The sequence below is a fragment of the Hetaerina americana genome, unplaced genomic scaffold (assembly GCF_022747635.1).
Source record: "Hetaerina americana unplaced genomic scaffold, ioHetAmer1.1.p SCAF_3, whole genome shotgun sequence".
Taxonomy (NCBI): Eukaryota; Metazoa; Arthropoda; class Insecta; order Odonata; family Calopterygidae; genus Hetaerina; species Hetaerina americana.
Window position 1 is genome coordinate 45,719,435 of NW_027286874.1, and position 25,536 is coordinate 45,744,970.

Here is a 25,536-nt window from a genome sequence, read left to right on the forward strand (position 1 = left end):
GCTATGCTCTATGAAATGACCATTTAGATATAAGATAGTTTGTTCTTACAAGAGAAAACTGCAGATTCAATGGAGTAAAGCTTATAAGTGATTTTAGTTCATTAAACTAATACATACCTCAATATAGTCAAACAAACACCGAGAACTGTCTTCAACTTCCATATCTTGGAATGTCAACTTAATGGCATTTTGTGGTGGAAGAGCTATATGATATATACATTCTTTATTTCCTGGATATGGATTTGGGTAATATGGAGAGTGTACAACTCCATTTAACTGACTATAATCACCTCCACAAACTGTAAAGTAGACATGCAGAGATAGATTAACAAATTATTAATTTCCTCGACCTAATACCAATATTTGAGAATCAGAAAAATAATGAGGTAGTGAGTACCAGTCTCATATCTCAGATGAAATCCTTTTCCACTGACTGATGCATCTGTCTTGAATTGTATCATCATTGTGTTTCCAGTTGATAAATATGGTCTTGGCACATTAACTCCACATAAACGTGCCATAAGTGGACTGTTTTCAGAATTTCCATTATGAATCTGGCAGATAAAGAAAAATATGATATACATGGCTGGATCCTAATTTAAGATTTTATAGGATAGTAAGATTTTATGAAGTGTAGAGGAATACTATGAGAGTAGCAATGAATTTCCATTTTTATTGTATTTAATATATTTGAATAGGCAGGTAGAAGTGATGACTCAAGGTATATAAAAATAAAATAATATACTACTGGAACATGTTTTTCTGTGATGTTTGAAAATCACTAAAGGTTATTTAAGGTACTTGTTTCAACATCATTATCTTAAATTCATTAATACTTCTCATATTATGAATTAAAAATATGTTGATACATGAGAATGCTGCACTGCAGCAATATGGAAAGGAAATAATTGTCAATAACTCTTTGATTTAAAATATAAGAAAATAATCTCTTCTGGAAAAAAGCACCACATTAAATGATGTTGGATTGTATGTTGTGGGTTATTAAATGCGATAAAAATACACTAAATCTGACTTAATCTAGCATTATTACATCATTGACATAGTTGGCCATAACAGGCACAGATGGTGTTGCCAAAAATTTCACTGTAATAAGATTTTAGCTAGAAATTCCTTCATTAATTACCTGAACATAATCAAACCTGCACCCATTAGAGTCTTCAACATGAAAGGTCATAAATGTAACTCTAATTCGTTCCCCAACTGGTACTCTTATGAGCCATTCACAATTCACATTGTGCACATAATCATTTGGATTATTAGGAGATGATATTTCACCAGTTGGACCAGTAAACAGGCCACCACATCCAGGTGTTCCTGAAATGATAATAATATTCCAATTATTAATTGCAATATCATACATATATAAAATGAAAAATACTGTTCATACACTATCTTTTAAGTAGGTGATATATTTGGTTTATGAACAGGTTTACATGTGTGCATGTTTCTGTATTCATAACTAAATGTTATTGTACCTGCTACTTTTGAAAATGTAAGCTGGAATCCATAATCAGAGGAGCTGTTGTCTGAATGGAAATACAAAAGGGCATTATTTCCTGAAGTCACAAGGGGAGAAGGAAGAGTAGAATTACAATACTTGTTCAGAAGTGGACTTGAAGGCTGCAAACCATCCCTGACCTACAATAAATATTTTAAATCATTAGACTTTACAAGTACAAAATTTGAAAATGACTCAAAAATTGGCATTATTTTTTTACATTCATGTACATAATGGGATGCATCATTCCAAAAAGTCTATGAGTACAATAGCATAGACCTATCAATCAAAGAATTGATGACACCTCTTCGTATAAGCAAATATGTTGTGGTAAATCATTTTTTTTAAATTTAAGAAGGTAGAAGCCATAATCAGAAGTGCTGTTCTAAAGTTCTAAATTAAAATTCTTTTTGATCCACTACCTTCTACTACCTATTTGACTTATCTTCCACACTAATTTCCATGACTAATGAAAGAAATGATGCTATAACATTTATACTATATGCCAATAGAACATGACTTACCTCAAGAAAGTCATAACTGCAGTTTGGGTGAGCTTCTATTTGTAGAGTGAAGAAATTCATTTGAATTCTACTTCCCAGGGGAACAATGAGTTCCCAGTAGCAGTCTCGATTGATGGGATACTTCCCAGGAGAACCAGGTGACTGAACAGAGCCATGAGAATTGGATTCAATTCTCCCTCCACAGACTGAAATCAGCATTTTATTATTTTTCATATTAAAATCTTTCACAGATCAATGAAATAATAAATTAATACAATAAGTCACAGAGAAATGAAATGTTAACTAAAAAGGAAGAGCAGAATATTTTATATAGTTATTGCGAGAGTTTAGAGTGACTAAAAAATTGATTCATAACATCATAGAGAATAATTAGAGAAGAGCAAAATATGTATTTTGAGAGGGTGAGAGGGAGTAGAGGGAGACTTGTTTCTGTCTTATGGCTGCCTACGTAGTAAAAACATTGGTCACTTATTAATGTAAATTTATTTAGCATTAACCACACAGATGCTTTAATAATATAATCGGTCCTCATTTTGCAATACACTGACAAGAAGCCCATAGTTTACTTTAAAAAATAACTGCATTATGATTGAGTGCATCCTTGAAAATTTTGCATCTTATTGGGGTTTGAGCAGTTCTCATTGCCACTGCCCTGAATTTCATGCTCACTGCTAGTATAGAGATTCCACCAATGGAGTCACATTGTCTTAAATGAGTCACGCTGCTAAAAGGGATTAAGAAAGAGCTTTGGACAGTGTTATACCATGCTAAGGGATTGGGGTTTTCATCACAACAAGCTACCCTGTCTTTGGAACTCTACTTAGCTATGGAAAAAGCTACTAGGGTCTTCCACCAGGTCAGTGCCTCCATCAATGACGCCAACCTTTAAGAAAACAAGATGCTCTCCATCCTCAGGGCTGATGATGTCACAGCCAGTAGTGTCTGCAATGGCTCTGCCAACCAGAAAAATTCATGGTGGCTGAGCACTCCATCCAACAAGACCATGTCATACTATGGGACTAAGTTAAAGTCTTATTCCAAGAGAATAAGTTTTGGGAAAGATTAAAGCTTAGCCAAGGAATCCATCAAGATCCAGCTTGAAGAAAACATTTTCAATTGACGAGGGTTGCTTCCTCAGTAACACATGGAAATCCAAACTGAGGAAGATCAAGGGGAAAAGAAAAAGGGGGGAATCCTGCGACCAATCAGAGGGCACCTGAGAGCATGCCCATCTGTATATAAACCGGCCATCACACAGTCTCGATACTATCAGCCCTAAGGATGGAAAACGACTCGTTTTCTGAAATGTTGGCATCATCGATGGAGGAACTGACCCGGTGGAAGACCCAAGTAGCCTTTTCCACAGCAATTTGCTGGGAAAGCACAAGATCATACTTCTACCTATACTATGTGTACAATTTTTTGTATGATGCAGTCTCTGGACAAATAAAAATTATTATTATTATTATTACCTAGCTATGTTTGCAATAAGGTGGCAGGTTCTTTACATTGGTGGTTGTCAGCTGGCTTATAAAAAGGATTACAATTGAGAGTAGAGGGTTTTCAAAGCTACCACTCAGTGTAGGAGCCAGTGTAGTTAATTTTAAGAACTTTTAGACTTAAAAAAAAAGACCAATTAGGGACCTTTTCACCAAGATTAAAGATTATATTTGACTAACATTTGCCCAAATGGCTTAATGTTCCTTTAAAGCTGCCAAAAATTTCAGATGTAAGAGGACACCTTGATAGCTTAACTGGCTAAAGCACTTGGCCAGACATCGAGGGATCTGGGATCGAATCCCGGTCAAGGCGAATGACTTTTACTCTGCATTTGATAAGTATATCCATAGAAATGGGATTAATATATGTATAAGCAAGCTGATTTTGTTGTAAATAATGGGATTGGCAGCATTAATGAAGGATATGAGGGCAATGATAGATTTTCAGTGTTGAACTGACCATTATTACATAGTCTTAAAGAGAGGATTTGAGTAAAATGTGAGTAAAAAGAAATATTAAAACTCATGAGCAATTGACCTCATGAGCCAATATGCTTCAGGTGGTTTGAGAGAAATACTCTGAAATGAAAGTTTGAGTGATGCTGGGATAAGGGCAAGGTTTGCAAGAATGATTGTTTCATATGCTGCTAGTGTACATGATAAATGAAGAAGCAACAACGTCAAAGTGTAAAAATCATTCTCGCTGACCAAGATTTGAACCTGGATGCCTTGATGTCCAGCCAAGTGCTTTAGAATGCCTTGGCAGCTTAACTGGATAAAGCACTCAACCAGACATTGAGGGATCCGGGTTTGGATTCCAGTCAAGGAAAATGATTTTTACACTTTGAAATTGTTGCATTATGATGCACATTTAGTGAATAACCCTGTCAAAAGTTAATGTAGCAGCATCTTTTGCAATTTCTTAGAATTTGATAAATGAAGAATTGAGTACGCCTTTTCAGCATCCTTTGTGAAGATTCTCTTATTCATCAGAATGGAAACATTACTTAAGGGCCAGAGAGGCCAGGCAACATAATAATGTGCAGAGTAGGGCAGAGAGGAGAAAACATGCTGATTCATTGGTAATGGAATTTACAAATGTCAAAAGTAGGGAACTCAAAAAATTAAAACCTAAACTACTAATTAGATTCACAATTAAAATTTTTCAATATTCTCATAAAAATTTCATTTGATTTTACTCATTGACACATTAAAAACATTAAATTTCACATTATATTCACCAAATTTAAATTAAATACTCACATTTAACCTACATATGTATTTATAGCATCATTGGCGTTTTAAAAATAACATTTATGAACCATTATTTCTCAAAAAAATTAATTTTAAAAAATTGCCACATATTTTGGACTCTAGCTAATTGCTGTATTTTTAGGAAATTGTGGGTAAATCGAGGAATCAATATTTTGACAAGTGCTAAAATTTTCTTTTAAAAAAGAAATGAGATTGATAAAAGAAACAGTTGAGGAGTGACTGCACATGCAGGTTCTCTTCACTGTGGTAAGCTTAATGCTATTTCAAGTGTCTCTGGAAAATTTCATGTTGTTTATATTCTAATGCATTCAGTGAATTGTAGTAAAATATTTGCACACTGTAAGCACCCATAAAAAGTATAGGCGTTAAAGGAAAAACCTAATGAAACTATTGAGAGCCCATGATTTAAAAACCCAAGTTAAACCCAAGCTCTGCTTCCATGAAGGTATGCAACCCAAAGTGGCATCCTGACTATGGATGAACAAATAAAAAACTAGGTCTCTTGAAACTCATTAATGGGATGTTTTAGTGAAATGGCTTCCTCGTTGATATACCTAAATATAAAAATTCCACAGTGACAGCTTAATATATATCCTGAAAAGTCATAGGAATTTACAAATAACTGATTATTAAATATCCATTGGAAAAAGTCACAGGTTCATTTATGAAAAGTATACCAGGACCAGGTAGAGAGAGATACATTTGTACAAACCCATATTTGTAGAAGGGGCAAGTAATAAACCATTTCTTTAAATCAGATTTTTAAGCCTAGGTAACATGATAGATAGGTTAGTAGGTAGGTTGCAAAGACCAATAAATGCATAAAAAAAAACAAAAATGAATAAAAATTAATACCTTACCTGGATTAGTACTATTCCAAACTAATTCAAATCCATCATGTGATACACTGCGATCAGATCTAAACCAAAGGTATAGAGTATTGCGGGTAGAAATAATGTTACCACCCCTTGGCCTGTTGGATCCACAATAACGTCCAATCATAAGATCACCTGCCCCGACTCCATCATGAATCTGAAGTAAATAAAATATATCCTTTTATGCAAAATATCTAGATTATTTTAATGTTTTCAATGCATTATCCTGGCATTGGTACATGTATAAATGTTTTCGAGTACTGCAAAGAGAATAATTTTTATCATTATTTTAGAGCTGCTTTTTCCAATTAGAAGCAGGTAAGCATCATATCATCCTTAAAAATATTGGAAGAAAATGTATGGAAAATATGCAATGCCACTTGGAGATATTCAAAATTGTTGTTTGATTCACTTCTGTGTTTTGCATTTAACGTGGCTTTATTTTGTCCTTAGGATATTCAGTAATGTTCTCATTAAAATTTTCTTAGGAAGTGCTATACCCATTGATATATAAATTAGACAAAAGTGTAATCCCACAAGAGGACTCAATATTCTCCCTGATATATAGCACCAAAATCCTCTGGAACTGGGGACACCTCTTGCAGATGTCCCAAGTCCCAGGGTCTTTCCTTTTATCATTTGGGCCCATAAAAATGCTAACAATCGGAGAGTACATGAAGACAGGAAGCCTCACTTTCAAATCAGATGTAATAAATGAAAAAAATTGGTTTGTGATATCATATGAGGAAATGGCTATTGAGTATCTGTGTCATGTTCTCTGTCGATTCGGGGTAAATACTTTTTTAGGAGCTTTTGATCCATTGTAAGCCACCATAGTGGATATGTTGCTGCTATATTTGAGGTTACACTCAATCATTATATTGAAGTTTGGCAACATTGTAGCAACTCTTGATCAATTGAAGATCGGGGGAGTGTGAGGAGCCATTCTAGCAGAAACATGAACGAGGAGTCACTTCATCTTACTCTCAGGGGAGTTGGATTGCAGGTGAGCCAAGAGAAGAGAAAATGAGGAAGAGTAGAGAAGATAACAAGAGGAGTGGAAAGGAAGTTGTTACAAAAGTTTAGACAAAGTGAAAAATATTGTACTATACTGAATGAAAAAAGCACAAGAGTGTAAGATGTTTTCCTAATAACTGGCTACTTTGGCTTTAATACAGAGATGCAGTAAGAAAAGATTTCATTTTACTTTAACAAAGTGTGCCATGAAGTGATGGATGGCATTTGAGAATTTTAATACATGAATTTTAATTTGCCTAATTCTGAACTACTGAAATTTATTGATGATTCACACAGCAATTTGTATAAATTGTTACTAATCGGTTTATGTAAATGAACACTCAACTAGAATTGTAACTGAGTTATGAAAGGCAAAAAAGTGGGCAGACACTCATTTAATTTTTGTTCACATTTGAGATTTCAAATACTATCTTGGATGCATTTAATGCAGTCAACATTAATTGAAATTATATATTGAATGATTAAAAAATATTAATATTAAAATGTATTTAAATTAATGTTTCAATCTATTCCATCTGTTTAAAAGGAAAAAAAATGTCATTTACCTGAAGCCAGTCATATTGGCATGAAGGTGACTCCTCCAATGAGAACTTTGTAAATGTTACATTCAGCACTTGGGTCCCATTTGTAACCAATAACCAAGCACAATTAGTGCTATGAGGATATTTTTCTGTTCCAGTAGCAGGAAACTGTAATACTCCAGATATGCCCCTTAGTGTCCCTCCACATGCTGTAATTGACAAAATAAATTTTATGATCAAAATAATAAAGACTATGGTTTTTCATATTTTTATAGCAAATAAAAAGAGGTGCCATGACACAAAAACAAAAAAATTCAACGTTGCAATCAATTTTTATAGCATTACCACTATCTTGGAAGCCTAACCACTAAGTTAGAGCATTTAAAGTGCCTCAAAAAAGATCAGAAAATTATTTCATAAAACCCTTAATTTTCTAAAGAAAACTTACTTTTATTTCAGCTTTTAAAATGAAATTTCCTTTGCAAGAGTCATTGATTAAATCTTGTTGCATTGAATAGATAGAGGTGTAGTCATAAAAATAAGGTTTTAGTATGCATTACATATTTTCTGATTTTAGAATTTATTGAGTAACTATAAAAATCAGCATTTTCATAAACTTCCCAGCACTAAATAAATAAAGTCTCTATATTCATAAGCCCTAATAAAGACGTTTAACCATCTATCAACATAAGGAAACAAGAGTGTTCAGACATCACTTAAAGTGCCCTACTCAGTTGCTTTTTCACGTTGCACTAATACAGAGTAAGCCTTAAAATGAATATTTTGCACAATTGTTATGCCCAGAATAAATACTTAGAAATATTTTTTAGACAAACTGGCTTGCATTTATAGGTTGAAGTTATACTCATATAGCTCCAGCCCATTAGATGCAGGCTGTTTTTAGAGCACATTTTGGGGTAAAAAAATTACATCATATGGGCTGGGAAACACGGTAAATGATATTAGCCACCTAGATGGAAGCAACAAAAGAGGGAATACCTCTTCCTGAGGCAAACAGATAAACTGCAGGCATGGTAATCACATTACAATCAGCACTCTAAATTACACTCTAATGCTATTATCAGCACTGTAATTAATCACTTAGAATTGAAATTGATAATTTGGGAACTACTTTCTTTAGCGAATGTCAAAAAACTCACATAGCATAAGCAGTTCCTGATGAAGCAGCAGCTCTACACTAAGTCCCTCCAGTCTCATTATATTTAAGGCCACTTATGCCAAGCATCACTTTTGTCTTAGCTTTTATATTTGATTTTATAATCTGTGACTACCGTAATAACCATGCCTTTACTAATTTTGAGTAATAAATAATATCATGTATATGGTAAAAATATATTTTATACTTAGTACTAAACATGTGTGCTTTTATCCAGGAATTCAACTTGCATATAAAACCACTCCAAAAACATTCTCAGTAGCATATCAAAAAATTCAGACCATTCGTACCAAGGCAATAAAAATATTATTGAGCACATAATTCCAGTCCGAAGTATGACAATGAAAATGAGAATAAAGGAGTAAAACTTCTTCCATCAGTTATAAGACCTTTCGATGGTTTTGAAAAGATCAACAGATATTAGGCATTATCAGCAATCAGAGGTGAATTACCTATGTAATGAATACAGTGGACTCTTGAGGATGTCTCTTGGAAGCATGACTTCCTTGTAAGCATGTCCAAATTTTCAGATTCCAGTCCCAACCTAAGTAAACAATAATAGTTTACAAATTTTGGTAACCTCTTTTCTTTCAAACCAACCCTCAAGTTGATTATTGTGGTGGTTTCATTTGCAATTGAGAAGTTGTACTCCCAAGTATTTTAAAGTAATGGCTTTTTATTTACATTTATTGTACGTACTTCTTTTGAAAAAAATCATGTTGTTCCTATTCTTCATTTGAGGATCATCCTATGACATATTCAATTTACAAAATATAAAAATAAGCTTTTAAAATAAGCTTATACCTGACCTCAATTAAACATTGACCTACATATTGATCCAATCCCAGGCTTAATGAATGTAAACTTGAGGTTGTACCGTAGACACACATGATGCTATCATGAATATAAATCACACCTTTGATAGCAATCCTCAATTTCATTCATAGTGAAAAGACTTTACCCTATCTTAAATAACTATAAAATAAATAAAAACTGAAAACATAATTATAACTACTTTAGGTGGTAATACACAGCTGAAAAAAATCAAATTGAATGGGGTGGAGTTTCTTTCTTTAGAAGGGTTATATCTGTAAACAAATATTACATTCTATTCTAAGTCTATTGTGCTAACCCTTTGGACCACGTATGTTAGAAAAAATTACATAATTCAATCGTCTTAACCAATAACCAGGCAGGTGACAATATGGCAATTTACCTTGCTGCAATGTTTGGCAGTACTCTCCAGTGTATTCCCGAGAACATTGACAAGTAAATCCAGTTGTATTACTGCTGCTGCGACATGTTCCTCCATTTTGGCACGGGTTACTTTGGCATGGATTTTGTCTTTCACATCGTAATCCTGTAATATTTTAGGAATGAATTAATAATAGAATTTACTGCTAATGCCAAGTAATAATTCTTGAAAAAAAAACAAAAATTAACAAGAAAAATTTATTATGTTGTAGGGACTCCCATTTTCATCATGTGTGAATCCACCTCAAAGAATATTGGCTTCTTTGAACAGGTTGCAGGAAACGATAATGAAAAACTAAGGGAGGAACATCAATTTACCTGGCTACCACACATAATTTAGCAGATTAAGCAGCATAGATGAAATATGGGAAATGCTCTTTAAAGAAATGTAGTCTTTCACTAAAATTTCTAATTTGGCTATTGGAAGATGGGATCACACAGACAAATGGCTCATGGGCAACTGGGTGTAGGTAGGCAAATGTTTCAGTTCAATATTGTAAGTAAGTTAACGCAAAGCCCAACAATAAATATTTCAATGGTAATATCTCTACTAAAAACCAGTAGCCATGCATCAATTCCTATTTGAACAATGGTTTTGCAAATGCAGTTATCATTGCAAAGCAGATCACTTTTTTTCACTGGTCCACCATGGAAGAATCTAAGAAAAGAAATGCTCAAATATGAGGCTTGGGATGATCTATCCACCAGCCTAGAAGGGTAATTCAAAATTTATTTCCATTGGACTAATGACTGGAGGGCCGAGGTTCAATAGCCAGGCATGCCTCTGGACACTCTCAGCTTCCCCAAGCTGTGAGATGCATCGGGTACCAGATATTACTCTGTCCAATAAATATGGGAACTGAGGCCAGAAAAACTTCACTTTGCAAAAATTAGTCTACATCGATTTCGCCCCTTCAAAGTACTCTCCATTTGTTGCTATGCATTTATTCCATCTGGCAGCCATGACATGGACTATAGCCCTGCCTACTAGCGGTGTTAGTTGCCTGAGACCCAACAAGCTGTCTGTGCTTGGCAGATCATTGAGCTCTGCATATTGTACCAGTTATGTTAGTTTCTGTTGTCCTTGTTTTTACTGTTTGTCGAAAACGGAAATTGACGAAATTACAGAGCAACAAATCAACATCAAGTTTTTTGGTGAAGTGCCCCAAAAGTTATCAAGAAATTACTGAAATGTTGACAGCAGTTTACGGAGATAATGCTCTGAAGAAAACATCCGTTTTCAAGTGGATTAAGCATTTAAAAGATGGCCAGCAAGACGGCATGGATGATGCAAGACTGGGACAACCTTCAACCACCTGTGTTGATAACAACTTTGATTGTGTGCAGTCCCTTGTCCTTACCGATCGTTGAAAAACTGTCCCAATGATAGCTGATGAACTGAATTTAGGAAAATCAATAGTGCACACTATTGTAACCAAACATGATGGATGGATCCTTCACCATGACAATGCACTTGCACATTCAGCATTGATAGCTCGCCAGTTTCTGGCAAAATATCAATCAACATCCTTGATCATCCTCCTTATTCACCAGATCTTGCCCCCCATGACTTTTTCCTATTCCAAAATTGCAAAAATATGATGCCCAATGTCACTGGGAAGATGTGGACATAATAAAGCAAGAAACAATGAGACAACTAAAAAGCCTAACTGCCGAGGACTTCCAAGGGTGCTTTAAACAGTGGAAAAGAAGATGGAATAAGTGCATAGCAATGACTGGAGAGTACTTTGAAGGGGTCAATATTGATGTAGACTACATTTTGCAAAATAAAATTTTTATGGCCTCAGTTCACGTATTTATTGGACAGACCTTGTATTACTGTATTTGAATCATAAAAAAGACCAAAATTTGCAAAACTGAAAATAAATTATTGCCACACAAATTTTTATATTCTTTCACTGGCCACAAGTATGAAGTCTTTAAAATATTATTGATAAACAAGTCAAGTATGGGCTAAATAAATATTCTACCATTTCAACATAATTTTTCATTATAATTACATGAAAAATGAGTAGATCAATTGGGTAAGTTATAAAATGACTACTGTCAAAATACCTTCAAATCCAGGTAGGCACCTGCATGATATGGCGGTAGGATTCAATGCAAAACATGTGCCCCCATTGAGACAGGGATATGATGAGCATGGATCTGCAAGACTACTGCTTCCCCCTGATAATATTGGTCTACAACCTCCAGGTCCCAATCCATTTCCTGTGTAGCCACTAATGCAGATACATTCAACATAGGATTGACTGATTCCTGAAAAAAGAAAATTATAAATAATAATGGTTCACCAAATTAACTTACTTAATGGGAAAAAAAACACTTTTAGCTGAGGAATTAATGTGACTGGACTGGACTAGTAAAGTTCCTAATGTACTGTCCTTTCATTCCATTTGAGGTTAAAAGAGCACCATTAAAAATACCGCAGGCTTAATTTTATGTCAATTTAATTCTTAGGTACATGCCGCGTGGAATGCAAATACAATATTTTTGTCACGTAAGATATTTAAGTATGAATCTCGTGGTACATTAAATGAATGCGTGATACTGATTACCATATCAATTCTCTTCACTCTTCATCCATGCTCTCAAGATTTTTTACATATTCTACTTACTCTGACAAACCCAAGCAAGAGACTTCCAACGATAACTACTCTTGCTACTTTTTACATAATACTTTTTACGTTGTCTTGTCAAAAGCCATTTAAACTATGAGATATAAATATGTAGTATTGAAATAAATATGAAACTTATAATTATTTCAATAACATGTATTTGAAATTATTAATTTTTGGTAAGTTTATTGACTGGTGAGCAATTGGACTTTCCTAAACATTATCACTTTTAAAGTAAAATAAATCTATGAAAACAAAATTTAAAACATAAAACCACAAAGCAGCATATAATATACCTCCACATTTAAAACAGCACACATAGCATTTCCTATATTATGGATCATTCAGCACAAGTCTCTAATAAAGTCAAAACATGTGAATCAATTGAATAGATTGACAGTAATTTCATTGAGTATTTTGAACTTAAAATTAATAAAAACTTAGTGAAGAAAACTAATTGATTCAATCACCTCTATTTATAATTAATCATTTTTGTCACGAATGTGCTAATTGTACTCTGAAGCAAGAATTTTCTAACCCATGGGTCAATCAATGTAAAAGGGCCTTTGAGAATCAGACAAGGTGAAGATTCTTGAGAAATTGGATGAAACAGTTTTCTGTTATTTGATTGGAATCACTAGAGACACTATCTGATCTGAAAAGGCCTGCAATAAAAGTGCTCTTATTTTTTTTTTTGTTATTTGCAGTGCAGCAAGGTTGGTAAGATTACATGCTTTGATTTCACAGGAAATAATATTGTTGTTTCTTCAGCAAATGGATAGAGGGATGATTATTGTTTGCAAGGCTGTTTTGTCAAAGTTTGAAAACGAGTTTTATAAATCCTGTAGAAACATAAGAAAATTCAAATCATCAAATTTATTTCCATCAAACTGATCCACAACGAAAAATGCATACAACTTCTTTCACAGAACTATTCATTTCACAGCATAGTATCAATGGCTGATGATAATGCAGCATAGCGATACCTAGCCATGTTTAATTCTGTGTTGCATGCACCCCGCATCCACAGAGAAAACAAGAATCAGGTCAGTGGGCCAGAGCTCATCAGACACCCTACCTGGGGAGCATGGCACTTGTTACACTTTGACTGACAGGATCAGGTCGATGGGCCTAAATGCAATCTGTTGGCTGTGAGGGGTACCTTTCGGTTTCCATCAGAATTGGATGTGATAAGGACAATAAAATCCATCATCAATGACAAAGTCAATGGATGTCAAAGGATTGCTAGAACATTTATCTTTTTTCACTTTCAAATGGTTCTTAATTCATGAATCTTTGGCTAAGTGAGTAATTTTTTCCATTAAAAAGTTCTGAATGAGCTATTTTCTACCATCCAACTACAGCCTTAAATTTTTAAATCAGAGTAATCATGACTTGAACCATAAAAATGGAAGAATAACATTACTGACAGCCTCTGCAGTTTATTTATTATATTTTAAATCAAAATTTTTATTTGATATTCAAAGATATCCATGATTGATGAAAACTAAATGATGAACTACAAATGATGTATGATTCCTATTGTAGTATTATAAGCTAAAAAGCATTGAAAAATTTAATATTGAGCAGCTCATTCTACATCTAATTCCCATACATGTTTCTGCTGAAATTGGAAGGATTCCTGATACATAATAATATCCAAAGTACAGTACAGTGAAAACAGCTTGGACTCAAGAGATTTGTATGATCTTGAACATGGATCTAAATTATACATACACTCAGGTGTCCACTTGCCAGGAGAACCAAACTTCACACAGAAAAGATGTGGCAGTACTCACATAACAGAGTATAAACATGTTAATCTCTTTTGCAATGATTTTCTCTTTATTTTTTGACATTTTCATGCAATAACTAGGCCTACGATAATTTTATCACTATTCCATAAAAGAAGATGATAGCCTAAACTACATATGTAATGTATTTCAAACTCAAAATTTTGCCAATATTAGAATCAAATCCTATTTGAAATACCTACAGATTACTTAAAAAAATAAGTGAGATTACACTGCATTATTCTTGACCAATCTAACAGCAATGTTGAACTTTGTAGACTCTAGGGTAAAATAAGAAAATGCTAAGAAGAATGTGTAAAAAAATTACTTGGATTTTCAAAGCATCTGGCCATTTGATGACATCCTCCATTATTGATTTCACAGGCTCCTCGGAGTATGCATGAAGTTCCATCACCCTGATAACCTGGAGGACATGAGCCACATGTCCGCGATCCCTGAAATTTAGGAGAGAATAGTAAAACAATCTTATAATATCTGGCATATAGTCTATTTGAGTCTAAAAATTATGGTAACAATGATAGAACATTGAGTGGAACATTTGACAGCTGCCAGAGAGTCCCCAAGTTAAAACTCAGGGATTGTAGTGCGGATTTCAGTTATCTCTCCCAAGGAGTACCCCCCAGCATACTAGACAATGAATTGTGATGTAGTGTGGGTTTCTTTGAAACCAAGACAAGACAATGTCCTCCACCCAATTCCCCCTTTTTGCTACAATGTAGCTATTTTGACATCATCCCCCCCCCCCCCCCCCCCCGAAGGAACGATGGCCGCCCTATCCCGATGCCTTATAAAGTGAGACGATCCTGGAGCAGGGGCCCATTCCCTTCCTCATTCCTCACCCAATACCCTGCCTCTGAGTCCATCGGTCAAGCCTACGACCACACCAGAGACGCCCAGCCTTTCCCTGCATCTCTCCCGACGACCCAATTCCTTCCCCATTCCTCCCCTGAAACCATGCCTCTGAGTCCGTCGGTCGAGCCAATGACCACACCAGAGATGCCCAGCCTTGCCCTGCACCTCTCCTGACATTCCATACCACCTCTGAGTCCATCGGTCGAGCATACGACCACACCAGGGATGCCCAGCCTTGCCCCGCTCGCTCGTCCCGACTCCCCACTGCCTGAACCCCATAGCTTGAAAAGGATTAAATAAAGACTCATAAACCAAATATTACTGTCTCATTCTGTGCCACACTCCCACCAATGATGCGACAGGATGGCATTATAAACCTCAATTCACCTTGTGTCAACTGTATGATTTACTAAACACTACAACTTTCTGGGAACCTAGATAAGGCATGGGAAAAAGGGTAAAATAAATCCCTTCCCTGAATGTGTAAATTTTACATGCCACTTGCCTTGAGGTGAGTCCTCATCACCTAATACTAATCACAATAGGTGTTCTTGTACATTGGATGGTGCCTTCATTACCATTCATGGAAAATATTTGGAGGTAAACATAGATTGGCCGGTCCTCTCTAATGTTAAGATTTCAAGACTCATGCTTAAACACTGCCCCTGGTTCACAAAAAGCAGCAGCTACTAGAAAAATGTACATTAGGGAATCTAAGTAAAGCTGCCTTTAGCTAACTTCAAAAAGTTATGCGCTGGCTGGAGCAAAGAATGACCTTGAAATAAATTAACTAACTTCAAAAATATGGCTGGAGCGTGGCTTTTTGTTTTTGGCGTGGCATTTGCCACTGATAGAATGTAGTATAAACAATAATCATCCTAGGGTTGGTTTGATAAATGACGGTAGAGGCCACTCAATGCTAAGCCCAATAATATGTAAAATTCATACGCCTGGATGGAGGGACCAGTTCTTTTTCCTGTGCCACCTGTGGTTTTCCAGAAACATCCGGTACCTAAAAAATTACACAGCATGAAAGACCAAGGGTGCTCAGAGGTTTCACCAGGAATTGAACCCAGGTCCTCTGGTTAGTAGCCCAACGCTACCATGCACCTTAGCAAAATTACATTTTGTTATTCATCTCAGAAAATGCTATATTCATATAAAATTGTTGTTAATAGACTTTTTACATTCCAAGTTATAATTTAATACTATCATCTAAGGCATTTGAAGAAGTGGTTCACAACAACATTATTGGCGGGTCTACAATATTACAAAACATATTTGGAACAGAATTATGGGGACTTGATGTAATGACAAACAAAAATTTCTAATTAAATGATTAAGTAATGTCTGGCACTCGCAATAGGAATTTAGCATTTTATGCCTTGTTGAAAAGATAATATATTAAAAACTATCAACCATGAATATCAATTGAAATATTTCATGGAAGACAGAGTACCCATACAAGATTGTTTTAAAAAATTAAAGACTGCATTTAAAAAGCAATAACATTAATTACAAATAACATTATGGTTAACAAAACACCACAATGGTATCCTATTTTCCTAGATGCTTCAAAAGATCTACATATGCATACAAATCTGGCAATATCATTTGGGAACTTACCCTGGTGTTTATGCATGGCACATATGGGGACATACTGCAACCACCATTATTGACAAGGCATTCATTGATGTCAGAGCAATAATGGCCATTTCCACTATAGCCTGAAATATAAATGATTAATTTGGTGAGTTAACTTATTAATAACATTACACTTTAGCATCAGTTGCATTGTGAGTGACAAATTGATTCCCGTTCATATTATGTAGACTGCAAAAAAGAGGAAGTTAATTAACATTATCTCAATTTCCCTACACAAAACATCCCTTCAGACCTCCATCTCCCAAACTGAGGGCCACTTTTTACTCCACCACTTTCTCAGCAGATGCCCTCAAACTTCCAAGTGCCTAGCCTGACTTCCTCTTAAATCTCTCCAATTTCATGCTATGTAAATATAACTCCTTTTCAATGACAACCACTACCTCCAGCTCAAAGATTGTGCTATGGGAAGTACATTCAGTTCCACATACACAAATCTTTTCCTCGGCCTCCTTGAAGAAAAGATTCTTATTACCCATCCCATGAAACCTCCAGGGAGGGGGGGTGGTATTGATGATATTTTCCACTTTTGACAACACAACACCACTCTCTTCAAGATTTCATTTCTTTTCATATGCCACCTTGCCTCTTCCTTTTGCCTACATAATCCCTGCCGCACAAATAATTTTTCTAAATGTTAAAATCGCCCTTTCTGAAGGCAAAAGCAATGCCTCTGTCAACATTAAGTCAATCAATACCTTACAGCACTAATATTTCAACAGTTGCCACCCTTCACACATGGTGTAAAATACATGGTTGGGAGGTGGCAAGCACCTCTCCCAATTGGGGAATGAATTGTTATGCCTCTCACCGAATTGCATCACCGCAGCTCACACACAGGTCCCAAGCAAGCCATCCCTACTGCAGTGATTGGAAATGCTCAACGCATGGTATCTCATCCAGTACCTCATCACCCAGTGTCTGAAGATGGTGACATAGATGTGCTCCCTTTTACTCTGGCATGACATTCATACCTTCTGCCTGTGCCTGATTACGAAAGTATCCAAGGCCTCCAAGTGATATAGGATCTCTCACGATAGACCAAGTATAATTGAAAACCTAAGCTCATTCTACATGACCCAGTGAAGGCAGTGGCATCTAATCCTCTGGGGAGCTTCCTAATTAAATTTGACCTGACTAATGCCTTCTGGCAATTTCTAAGTGTAATGCCAAGGTGTTCATTTTGTTTTGGCTGCACAGAACAGCCTTCATATTTTTTGTTGAGGGCATAGCCACACAGAGAGATGTCACGGGCAAGGACAACATTGTTGCAAATGCCATTAGCATCATCTCTTCCGAAATAAGTTTTTCTGCATTGGCAGCATTGTAGGAGACTTGTGAGGAATTGAGGGCTACTTGCAAAAATTCTCCCAATGTATTTAAAAGCATTTTCATTCCATAGTCGCCCAAGCCACATATTTGTGATGTGCCCACTCTGAATACCTAATCATTTATCACAGAGCCTTTCAGGAAGCAATTATTTGCTTCTATACACAAACTTTCTCACCCAGGGATCTGACAGACAACCAGGTAGGTGGCACAGTGCTTTGTATGGCCGTCTATGATGAGACACTGCCACAACTAGGCCCACTGCTGCAATCAGTGCCAGAAAACAAGGCAGCCCATCATGTGTCAACACCTGTTGATAATTCTTCCATGACTGATACCATATTCAGCCATGTCCACACTTATTTGGTTGGGCCACTTCCCAGCAGTCAAGATTTCTGCTATTTACCAGCGTGGCTCACTTCAGTTGATGGCCCGAAGTGAATCCTCTTGTAGACATTATTGTGAAGACCATAGCCAAATTGTTTTTCCAATAGTGGATTTCTCCATTTGGCACAACTTGTCACATCAGCACAGGCCAGGGACATCTATTATGGTTCAAAAAAATTTAAAAAGTGCATTTGTGGACATGATATCTCAGTCTCCACTGACCATGTCAAACCTAGTTTTATATGTAATGACAATGTCACTGGTGATCCCACTCAGGAGAAAGTGTCATGTTTATGCCACAACATGCCAGCAACTCTACACCTGGTGTCCAGTGCAATGTTGGTCACTGTCTTCCAACACCAGTTCAAAGGCAATCAGGCAGAAGAGTTCATTTTCCGAGGCATTTTGTTGTTTATGTGAAATAGGTGGGCATGTATTACGTTTCATTTCTTTTCTTCGTTTGTTCCTCTGTGCGTATAGTGCAGTTTTAAGCCATTTCATAGTCTGCTCCAGATTTTGTTTTTTCTTTTGGCTAGTTTTCTACACATTTCTTCTAGTTGTTAGCCGTCTAGTTGTAGCTAGTTGTCTTCTTATTCCACCAAATCAGTGGAATGCTCTGATTCTGCTCTAAAAACTACACTGGATCATAGAATTTGGGTTCTATCATTCGGCAAATAGTTTTAAATTCTTGAAAAGAGATAAATATTAAATGTTTTTCACACCAAACATGGACAGCAATCCAGTTTCCATTTTGCCATTTCTGTTTACTTAGAATAAACTTCTATTGGCTTCTGCACATTCTATTAACATGGCAATTTTAGGAGTAAAATATTTAGCACAAGGTGTGGTATTCCTTTGATTTCTCTGTGACAGTGTCATCAATCATCATGTAAGAGAAAGACTTGATACCAACTGATTATATGTAAGTTGACAATGCCTGACATTCACCTTTCCTGGCATCTGAGTTTAATATTTGACAAATAATAATGACAATATTTCATCAAAAATTGGAGGTGAAACCATGAGGACCAGCTGTGAAGTCATTTGAAGTTTCACGTTTGTATGATGTAAACAAACAAGTATTCAGTGCATTCGTAAAGACCTTTCTCCTTCTTATTCCATGGTGCTACAGCTCAGACTCGGCTTTGGGCTTCCTTTGCAAAGATCATCATAAATTAAAATAGACATAATTTCCTTAGGTACAATATTTGATTTGTGTATATATTTTCCATGCCCATCTTTTAAATATTTGTTTATTGTGTGCTTGATGAGTGATTTGAATATATAATGTTGAATTGAATCAATGTTTGGCTTTGAAAATGGCTTGCCTAATTACTTGAGTGGTGAGTGTGTATGTATTACCTATGCACTTAAGTACACGTGCGTGTAAATGTTTACTAATGAACAAAAAAAATTGCATTACTAGATATGTATACTTGATACTACTTTAAAGAGACTCTCTTTCTTGTTCTTCCACAATTGCAGAAAAAAATGGGAAATCTTTTCAGCTGCAAGGTTTAAGTGTTTCTGTCAAGGTTCTTTCATTAAATGGAGGAAAATGCAAATGCTGCAAATCTTGGCTAAGGATGAGTTGAAACATTGTCTATTTAAAATAAAATAAAGTCACCATGAAGTAATAATAGGAAATATTTAACTACTTTATCACTCAATGCAACGTGATGATTGCGTAGAAAATATTTTATTATAGTATCTCTATTTTCCACATTTTAAAAACGATTTTATGAATTAGTTTATACTTAAGTTTTACAAACTTTAAATAACAAGGAGCAACAATCGCACAAATCATATAAGTTTTTTCAGTAATGGCATTTACAATCTCATCTTACTCGCAAGAATCTTCTGGTGATTTTGTGAAATTGGGTATGCAGGGGTAAACCATGTCTTGTCAACTCTCACTATATGAGAGTTTCAGTGTCATGCTAGTCATAAAACGTATAAATAGAGGCCATAAAAGGTTCTCATGTGCTTTGTATGGGAATGTACTCGTTTCATATTTTGGGTTGGAATGAATTCCATATAATACATTTGAGTTTTCATGAAGATACTTTTTTCAGTGATTCAAGTATTCATTTTTTATAATGTAGCTTACTATAGTAACTTTCGACTTGAAGATTTCATTACTAAACCTAAATCTATTGATAATCCTTAAAATGAGACAGGATTATGCCATGACTTTAAGAGCCTTACAAAAAATATCTTCCTGTTCCAAAAATGTCCAATCCAGCATTTAACAGATTTAGATTATTCATCATTTTTTAACAAATAATATTAACACTTAACATAATGATACTTATACATATATAAAAAAACCATAAACACGGTAATCAACCCGAAGGTCGGTTTGGAAGGTGATGATAGAGTTCACCCAGTACTAAGCCTGATGGCATGTGAAATTCACACATCAGTGTAGGGGGGCCAGTTACTTTCCCTGTGCCGGTTTTGGTTTCCCACGAAGATTTGGTACCCAAAAAATCACATAGCTTGGGTAGAGCTGCAGGTGCGCAGAGACTTGCCTGGCAATAGAACTCGGGACCCTCCAGTTTATTTTTGCCTAACTCATCCATCATCTTATTGCTCATCCATTTACTCTTACCTAACTCATTCATACATTGCTCCTTCACTGTTAGGAGGGACAATATGCATTTAATTTGGCAGCCTTGAGCTGTATCTAGGAAAGGTCCCTATCACTCTCCTTCACTTATTTTTAACAAATCCAATAAATATAAAAAATAAACTGACTAAATATGTTTAAAATTAAACTTAAGAAACTGCTATTAATCAACAGCCATTAGAGGGTGAATGAGTTAATGAGTGATAACTTGTAATTGTTAGTTGTTTCACATCTAAGGGTATGTATGAAGTGTTCCAGTATATTTTTCTAAGTTTATTAATACATTACTAAATGTCTCCTATATATATTGAATCATTAGCAGTAATAAGCAAAATACTTACCATGAGGACAAGAGCCACAAGTAAAAGAACCTGGAGTATTTATACAAAGCACTGGAGGGTCATGTGAGCAAGTAGGAGTGTAGGCAGCGCATTCATTTATATCAGCAGTGCAGGAAGTCCCCCCATTTTCTTTTGTCCAACCCTATCAACCAGATAAAAAACATGCACAGTGATTAAACAGTTTTTATGTTTATTACAATAAACATTCCTATAGTTAATACAAGCACCAACTTTGTTGAGCCTTTCAAATACCTAAAAAGTGCATACATTTGCTATTAACGAGCTCTCTGACTTGCATAAGAGCTGTCCAAAAATCCTTTAAAAAGACAAGTTGTGTGAAAGGTGGACAGACTATGCCAACTGAAGAAGCAAGAGAACAATGTAACCTCACATTTCCATCATTATATGCAGGACATACTCCATAATATGAACTGCATAATATTATGTAATATTTAATTACTCAGTAACCAAGGCTAAGCACTAGGTTTATGTAATATAAATAGGCTTTATTATAGAAAATCTGCAAAGTAATCAACTAGACCAAAACTCAGGTTTACAATTGAGTGATTTAGTCCAAAAGTTGTCTCTGCCTAGTAAGATGTGATCAATGGGAATATGAATACTATCCACAGCACTATGAAACACTACCCTATATGTTCTCCAAAGACAGAACTCTCACAATCCCACATAAGCTTCACCTCAGTAATCAAAACTTCGCAAGCTAGAGACATTTATAATAGATAAGTTGGCACAATAATTAGGCTGATATTTCATTCACTGTCAAAAATGAACCATTGAATAGCAGAGATATATTTTTGATGGAAATAGAAATGATTTGGTACAATAGTGAAAATAAAAACAATGATTTATTCTCTATGCTAAACACATTATTGGCATTATTACCTTAACTGATTAAAAAGGGGAAACCTAACCTACAAAATTTAATTGATTATATTTAGAGAAAAATGGTGTTGGCCTCCCAAGTACATACCTGGTTACAGATGCAAGTATAACCTACAGATGTTGACTGAGGAACACAAATGCCATGCCCACATAGTTCATAGGCAGAGGTAGTGCTACAATTATCACTCTTCAAAGTGCAGTGAATCCCAAACCATCCAGGTGTACATTGACATCTGTCAATTAAAGTTAAGTGCCACTCTGATTAACTTTTAATGTGGAACAAATATGGTAAAATATCACAATAAAACAAATACAGAATAAAAATTAGAAAAATATTCCCAAATAACAGCAATTAGTAAGGAAAAAATGTTGAGACTTAGCACTAGCTCCAAACCAGGAGATTTCAAAATATTTTCAAATTTTGAAAAAATTACTTTGTGATTTTACAGGCAACTAAAATTGTGTTTAATTGACCGTATCCAATTACAAGGAACAATGGATGATGCCACGACAGTTGATTTAACAAAATCATTTGCTACAGTGCATTAAAGTGGAGGAATTTCACAGGGTAAAAATCATTTGCCTTGACCATGGAGCAATTAAACCTGGATCCCTCAATGTCTAGCTGGGTGCTAAGTTAGAATTGGTTGGAGCACTTGGCTGGATATCAAGGAACCGAGATACAAAACCTGATTGAGACTAATGAATTTTACATTGTAAAATTTTGCTATCCAATTATTTTACTGAAATATTTATACCAAAAGCTTTAAGTAACATATCAATAAAGACCATATTATAATTAATGAAAAAGTATCATATCCTGACATCTTTTTGTGTGGTATTAGTGTAGGCAATAAGAAGAATAAATTTCTATTATATTCTGCAAAATAGATTGTATTTTTCAAAACTTCAAGTTCCATCTTTGAATATTTAAAATAAAAAGTTATTCCAATGAATAATAATACTAGAGAGGTTTCCTACTGCCATCAATTAGTGACTATCATGGAACAATGTTGACATACTCGAAAAATATTGAAGTGGGGAGCCATCAAAAGAAATAGGCGTTCAACTGAGCAGAGCCCACTTTTTTCTAGATGGCCCAATTTTCACAACTTAATGGTTATTAGAGGACTGCCTGAATGAAATTTTCTTACTATGTTGTCAGAACATATTAGTTACATGATATATTATTACACACATTGAAGGTATGCACACCAAAAATTAACTGCAATTACTCACTCATACAATCCTTGTCTGTTGATGCAGGTAGCACCATTTTGACAACCAAGTTCAGTTCCAGCATATTGTGTACACTCATTGACATCCAAATTACAAAATTTTCCTTGCCAATTAGGAGGGCAAAGGCAGAACATATCATTATACATATCAATGCAAGTGCCACCATTTTGGCAAGGAGAACTATTGCATTCATTAATCCCTGATAATCTTCTAAATTCATTCATGAATGTTTCTAGCCGCGTCAACTGAAATGTGCAATTGAATATTTGCATTAATATACACTTACTTTCCCAATTACCCTCTAAATAAATAAACATAGTTTCCACTAGAGTCACTGCCTAGGAACATAATGATGCCATTTTGCCATATTTCATTCAATGAGGTTTGAAAAACACTTTATTTAACACAGTGGGTCACATTCCTAAAAATTTTAAATGAGGGCTAACAGGGGTGGGTGAAGTACCATTTTGTCGCAACAAATCAAATCAGTAGTGAAATGATTCTCCATTAACACATAATCAGTAAATTGAATCAGAAAATTTCACTCATCAAGGCACATTCTTTATTTTTTTATTTTTGGCCAATTGTTATTCTGGCCAGCATTAGATTCTGGGGATCAGCTATTCATGACTTTAATGCTAAATTCAAGTAGTTAATCACTTTTAATATAAAATGAAACAATAATATAAAAGATATCCAAATACCCCATCATGCTTCCAAAAGCCAAATTTCATTCATGTCAAGTGAAACATTTTTAATAATGGAAATATATGATATTCCTGTTTAATACATGAATCAAAGTATGGGATCATTTAATTGAAGGAGTCAAGTACCATATTATTAAGAAGTATTATTTTTCTTAACATGCGCAGTTTGTAATACACAAACTGTGCAACATATATTGTTTATTCACATAATTTATTGTCCAAATATTTGTTTCGGCAAAAATATGGCTCGCAGATGACATAATTGACTCTGAAATTGGCCTTAATTGCGTTCATGTTTTCAGATGCAACTGATTTTTGGTAACATACATTAAACCCTAGCTGGGGTTGTATTAATAGCTATAAAATCTAGTCCCAGGCTATAATTAGTGAAAGTAGGTAATAGAGAATGTTAAGCAAATCTTTCTATCAATTTTAAAAGGGCTCAAAAAGAAGTATCATGGGGGCTGATAACTTCCACCTAGCTCTGGGAATGAAATATATGCCTCATCTTGTGTACAGTTTGAAAGCATTTGTAATACCAACAATTTTAAAAACCTAGTTATACTTGGGAATTATAACTTACCAGGCATTCCAAGGTTCCATGAACAGCTTAATTAGAATTTGATAAACCCAAAAGTCAAATTTTATGAGACTCTTTTTATAGCCTTGGTACACAAATTAAAGAGCTGCGTATAATTCTTAATATTTGTGGAAATCGATTAGTTTTTACATTTAAAATATACCAGTTGTAGTTATTGGTATTTTACCAATTAAGGTAGGTTTTCAATGGACACAGCCCATACAATGTCGCAATAAAGCATTCCCTTGCCTCTACTTACAAACAAAAACTGACATTTGACATTGCAACAAACCCTCTTCAATTCTGAAGACTATTTCCTTCTCTTCATTCCATCCAGCATGACTATCCTACTTCTATCCCTTCCTCACTTGCCTGATGTCCTCTCCTCTATCACAGCCTTCAACATCCCATTGCCAATCTAAACACTCAGCCTACATCTTTCCTGCCTCCTTGGGATTTCCCTCTTTTTCAATCCAATTAGTTCTTCCACATTCCATTTCCTTAATTGTCTTCCTTTTTTTATCTGTTTGAATCAGACACTACACTACATAATTACTAAATTGTGATCCAAGTCCAATCCTAAATGCCTATTGTGTTTTTTAAACCAGGTATTCTCCGTGTTTAAGCCCTATCTGTTGCAGAACTATATCGCTTTCTCTCTGCAGTCATCCCTTGTTCCTAAACTGTAGTCCCCTACCTTACAACTTTCTCTCCCTGCAATGTCGCATTCCAATCCTCCATCACTTTCAAAAGCTTCTCTCCAGGAACA

The 25,536-nt window shown here is 35.1% G+C and overlaps 1 protein-coding gene across 1 annotated transcript in view; it reads right to left on the reverse strand.

Annotated features, from left to right (window-relative positions):
* The window catches only part of Cubn (Cubilin), a 173,617-nt gene that overhangs the window by 133,309 nt on the left and 14,772 nt on the right, over nucleotides 1-25,536 (reverse strand). The window contains exons 5-18 of the mRNA XM_071587204.1: nucleotides 23,481-23,725; nucleotides 22,330-22,474; nucleotides 21,339-21,480; nucleotides 16,614-16,714; nucleotides 14,443-14,569; nucleotides 11,759-11,962; nucleotides 9,645-9,788; nucleotides 7,276-7,460; nucleotides 5,678-5,849; nucleotides 2,044-2,228; nucleotides 1,497-1,659; nucleotides 1,145-1,335; nucleotides 398-554; nucleotides 118-299 (exon numbers count right to left, since the gene is read on the reverse strand). Of these exons, the coding sequence (XP_071443305.1) occupies nucleotides 118-299; nucleotides 398-554; nucleotides 1,145-1,335; nucleotides 1,497-1,659; nucleotides 2,044-2,228; nucleotides 5,678-5,849; nucleotides 7,276-7,460; nucleotides 9,645-9,788; nucleotides 11,759-11,962; nucleotides 14,443-14,569; nucleotides 16,614-16,714; nucleotides 21,339-21,480; nucleotides 22,330-22,474; nucleotides 23,481-23,725 (2,343 nt within the window). The remainder of the gene's footprint in view (nucleotides 1-117; nucleotides 300-397; nucleotides 555-1,144; nucleotides 1,336-1,496; nucleotides 1,660-2,043; nucleotides 2,229-5,677; nucleotides 5,850-7,275; nucleotides 7,461-9,644; nucleotides 9,789-11,758; nucleotides 11,963-14,442; nucleotides 14,570-16,613; nucleotides 16,715-21,338; nucleotides 21,481-22,329; nucleotides 22,475-23,480; nucleotides 23,726-25,536) is intronic.